Genomic DNA, 5070 nt, shown 5'->3' on the forward strand with positions numbered 1-5070 from the left:
CAAAATATGTATACACCACTAGTGATAAACAAAAAATGATATACAGAGAAATTAAACGAACATTGCACAAAGAAAACAACTCCGCCCAAACCCAACACCTACCATATGCTCCAAATCGAAAATGGAAACAAGAGGATACCCAAAAAAAAACATATGTACACACTCCACCCCAATAATGCTAACAATACGAAACCAATCAAAAATAACTTTTTTAACAACACATTATTGAAACCAAACATTGGACGATTGCACACTCCGCCATGATATAACGCACATACCCCGGACAGATTACTATCCAGAAATTTAAAAAAAAAAAAAACACCACACCCACGCCGACACCGTCCGATCCCTACAACACCCCATCAACCCATCAACACCGCAAGCGAAACCTCCACGGCGGTTAAAAACAAAAACACAAAAAAAAAGGAGGCTTAGTAAATATATTTGTATTAAACGCCTTCCTCATGCACTCATTAGACACACACGTTACGTACTGCACACACTTGCACACTAAGGTTTTACAACGCACAGACTCATCATAATATATGCACATACCTCTATCCGTTTGCGCCATCACCGTGACCTTTGCTGTGAAACAACCGCTGCACTTTGATTCTGATTGGGGAATGCTTAAGTTCAGGACTCACCAGAATATCAATAGTAATATATTACCGTTAATATATAATCCAATCTCATAATCAGTTGATGCTTAGCATGGAATATATTCCAATTTATTTGTAACCATAAATAGCTCCTTTATTACAATTACTTATTCACCCTTATGCATAGACTACTACCTTAAATGCATAACATATCTCTTTCAATCTCACCCTTTAATATGCAATGATCTAATGGATGAGATGAGATCTCATAATCTCATCCATCTAAGTGACCTCATGGGATCCGGAGCCTATATATATATATATATATATATATATATATATATATATATGTTCGCAAATCGGCATATATTCTATCCCATCAGAATTTTCAGAGTTTGACTCAAGAATTGGGATAAAAGTAATTAGAGAATTTTACTGCCTTGACTTGTAAAACCATACTTTGAAGTTAAAGAGTTAAATGAGTGAAGACATACCTTGACTTGTTTCTTCAATTGCATCATTCTTGCTTTTTCTTCTTGAATCCATGAATTTTGGGGTTTTGCGTTTACAGGGGATCTTACCATCTGTGGATCAGTGAATGGCTTTTCCTTTTTTATATTTTAGTACTTAAGAAGAAAAACTAGTATTATATAATTTTAACTAACATAACACAAGTATAGTGTGTAGCTGGGTAGTGGAGAGTTTTGCCTTTAAACAAGAGGTTTAGAGTTTGAATCTTTGCATCTTTTTGCTCTGAATTATATTGTTTTATGCCACATCACACAATTTGACATGACAATTCTAAGCCATGTGGACAGACTTATCGAAAAAAATTAACGATGTTAAGTATTGTCCTTAACTGTTCTAAATCTTAAAATACATAGATTAAATTGAACAAAATTAAGGTACAGGGACTGAATTGAACAAAACCCTAGACCTAGCAAGTACTTTGTCCTAATTTTTCCAACTTGGGTGCCAAAATCCTGAGCACGAGACGATTTGTCCTCGCCAACAACACGAGTTGATGGGTTCGGTTCCAACACAGAATCCACTGGTGGATTCGACCTTGGGTGCCAGAATCCTGAGCATGATACAATTCGTCCTTGCTAACAAGACGAGTTGATGGGTTCGGCTTATCAACAGCCCAAGACGATTCATCCTCTCATCTCCTATTGTGACCGTTGAGCTTCAATTCACCAATTTCGGAATAAATGTTGAATTAACTCCAATTTTAAATTTCGAATTAAAACTTAGTTAGTGGTCTGCTGTTTCAGGAGTTACAAGACTGGTTTTAAATGCTATGTTGAAAGCTATTGAATTCCACAACCCCGATATAAACAGTGGTAGTGCAGCAGATTTTAAACACAGAAAAATTACTTTGTTTTCTCTCTCAAAATTCTGTTTCTATTCCTTTCTAGCTTCCTGTGTTCTTGCTTTGCTCTAGTTCGCCAGGTTCTTCATCGGATTCTTTGTTTGGGTGCTCAAATAATTGAATTGTAGCACGTTTTATGTTGGAAAACCTAGGCACAACGCTCCTAACACTTTTAGAAGATATCAAATAAGATTTTAAGAAAAGAGTGATTTGCATGACTCATGCTAACCCCCAACACTGTACCCACCATAACCATTCGTCGTTCCCAATTTTTTCATAAAATAATAATCATTTTTCCGTAAGATTATTATTGGATTTTTTCAACCTTATTCCCTACCAATCAAACCAAACTAAAATTTGAAACCAAATAATTCCATTTTTCCAAAATCCAAAAAAAGGGAAATCAAACCAAACCTGAAAAAATCAAACCCAAAACCCCTATTCGATCCCGTCTTTGTTTAAATTGAGCAGACGGGTGATGATTTGGCGGCAAATTGATGAGATGCTGTTCCAACGGGCAAAAACTATCCCCCATCTTCTTCAACTCCACTCGCTCAACATCAAAACCGGTCTCGATCACCACCACTTTCTACTCTCCCAATTCGTGTTATCCGCGTGCTCCATATCGCTCCATTTCGCGCGATCAGTCTTCGAGAAATCTCCGATCACTCCCTCGTCCTTCACGTGGAACACGATGATCAGAGAATACTCGAAAAGCTCCAGCGAAATCGAGTCCGTGAAGCTGTTTATCCGGCTTCTAAGAGCCGGAATCCGACCTGATAAGTTTGTGTTCCCATCCGTGCTAAAATCTTGCGGGTGTTGCTCCATGGTTGGAGCTGGTGGGTCGGTCCATTCAATGGCTATGAAGACGGGATTTGTTTTCGACGTGCATGTGAATAACACCCTTTTGAAAATGTACGCTGCTTGTGGCGTGGTTGAGTTCGCACGGAAGGTGTTCGATGAAATGCATCAGAGGGACATGGTTTCTTGGAGTTGTATGATTGCTAGCTACGTTGATTGGTGCGCTATTCTTTTTGTTTCTGTGGATTTTTTGCTTTTATTCCCTTTAGGTTTGAGCGTTTCTATATGCTTTCTTTTTGAATGCTTGTAGTAACCTCCCTTCATATGCTATTATGGCGTTCAAGAAGATGAAGCTGGCAAATGAAAAGGAAAATTCAATCACTTTGGTGAGCTTGGTTGCTGCTTGTACCAGTCTCCTTATTGTCAGACTTGGACAATCCATCCATTCCCAAATCCTGACTAATGGTATCGAATTCCATGTCGGTCTTGCCACATCTCTGCTTCAGATGTATGCAAAATGCGGTCGTGTGGAAGAAGCCTTCCGAATCTTCAACTCAATGAGCACCAAAAATCTGCAGTCCTGGACTATCATGATATCTGCACTTGCAGATAACGGCCGAGGGGAAGAAGCAATATCCTTATTTCCCAGAATGGAAGAAGCCGGCCTGCGGCCTGACAGCTTATCATTTTCTGCAATTTTATCCGCTTGCAGCCACTTAGGTCTCGTGGAAGAAGGCCACGGGTATTTCAACAGAATGGTGAATCTTTACGATATCAGGCCAACGATGGAACACTATGGATGCATGGTGGATTTGCTCGGGCGCGCTGGGAAGATAGAACAAGCTTACGAGGTTATCACGAGCATGCCAATGGAACCCAACTCTGTCATATTAAGGAGCTTTATTAGCGCCTGCAAACAGCACGGCCGCAGCAGCATTCTTCGTCTCGATGAACGCCTTAAAGAACTGCTGCTTAAAATCGAGCCTGACATTGCAGCCAACTATGTTCTTGCTGCAAATTTGTCTTCCCTCTGCGGGTATTGGGATGATGCAGATGGCCTGCAATCAGCTATCAAAGAAAAAGGCATAAAGAAAACTCCAGGTTGCAGTTGGGTGCAGCTTCGTAGTGGCTACTCTGAGAATGTAAAGGGAGATACTGTAAATTGTTGTATTTAAACTCAGTTTAATTTATTATCTAAGTTTGAGTTTAACTTTACCCATTACTACCTCCAAAAGAATAAGGCTTTCTTATCTCCGAAACTCACAACGGGTAGCTCAAGTGGCAAATGAGCTCTCTTTGTAGGGGAGAATTTCAGGAGAACCTGAGTTCTATTTCCACAAATGACGATTGGACTAGCTCCCGTGCCTCCAGGAGCGAACAGGAATTAGTCAAGTGGACCCGGACCGTTCGTTGTTTACACTAAAAAAAATCTCCGAAACTCACAAAAAACTTATTAGGAAAATTTTCCGGGTGGTTTCTTAATAAATCAGAAGCTTTTAGAAAAAAAATTGGATTGTTTTCTAATTAAGAAAAAAGTTCGGAATTGCATCTCGGGAATTCAATTGCAACGGGACTGCACTTACAATTATAAATTCTTACGTATATTCAAATAACTCAAAATATATTCCACAATTTTTAGTACTTGTCGAAGACGTAAAGATTTGATTCATACATTTTTAATATCACTATATCAGTAATCAAATTAAATTAAACTTTGTCAAAATTGTTAGGAATTGCATTGTATAAGTTTTGATGATGCTTACTATTGAAAGATTGGGAATTTAGAACCCGAAAATCTAGAATTATAATAGTATTACTTGTAAAGGTTAAAGGACTAAATGTAGACATTGTTGTATTAGCGATAGATTTCAACCGGAAGATCTAATCGGTGGGTCATGTTGGTCCCGAGGTTGATAAAAAGTCTAGAGGGGAGGGAGAGGGGGAGGGGGAGGGGGTTGAATATACATTTTAAAATATTTAACTTAAAACAATTTAAAATCAAAGTTTACCATCAGCTCACAATAAAGTGATAGGCAACAGAAATCTAAAGATGTTTGCAGCGTGGTTTAGCTAAAAACAACTTGAAATGTGTTAACATGTGTGCTTGACTCGTTTGATTAGTTGAAAAATTAAATGCAGTAGAGTAAAAAGTATATAGAGAGATTTTTATAGTGATTCAACAATAGCCTAGTCCACTCTTCTCTTTAATATCAAAGGAGGATTTCATCACTAGTATTTTATAGGCGCAAATGAAAGTGAACCGGTCTTAGTGTGTCCACAAAGCACTAAGATTGA

The 5070-nt window shown here is 38.4% G+C and overlaps 1 protein-coding gene across 1 annotated transcript; it reads left to right on the top strand.

Annotated features, from left to right (window-relative positions):
• Positions 1-2378: 2378 nt before the first annotated feature.
• Positions 2379-3990, top strand: LOC109148817 (pentatricopeptide repeat-containing protein At4g21065-like). The gene is made up of 2 exons (XM_019296561.1): positions 2379-2994; positions 3086-3990. Exons 1-2 carry the CDS (start codon positions 2453-2455, stop codon positions 3948-3950), a joined length of 1407 nt encoding a protein of 468 aa, XP_019152106.1. The 5' UTR covers positions 2379-2452; the 3' UTR covers positions 3951-3990.
• The last annotated feature ends 1080 nt before the right edge of the window (positions 3991-5070 follow it).

The sequence above is a fragment of the Ipomoea nil genome, unplaced genomic scaffold (assembly GCF_001879475.1).
Source record: "Ipomoea nil cultivar Tokyo-kokei standard unplaced genomic scaffold, Asagao_1.1 scaffold2144, whole genome shotgun sequence".
Lineage (NCBI taxonomy): Eukaryota > Viridiplantae > Streptophyta > Magnoliopsida > Solanales > Convolvulaceae > Ipomoea > Ipomoea nil.

Excerpts from the sequence above, each read along its gene's own strand:
- LOC109148817 (XM_019296561.1), top strand. The coding sequence starts at position 2,453 with ATGATTTGGCGGCAAATTGATGAGATGCTGTTCCAACGGGCAAAAACT. Across the intron at positions 2,995-3,085 it reads ATTGCTAGCTACGTTGATTG|TAACCTCCCTTCATATGCTA; the intron begins GTGCGCTATTCT and ends GAATGCTTGTAG.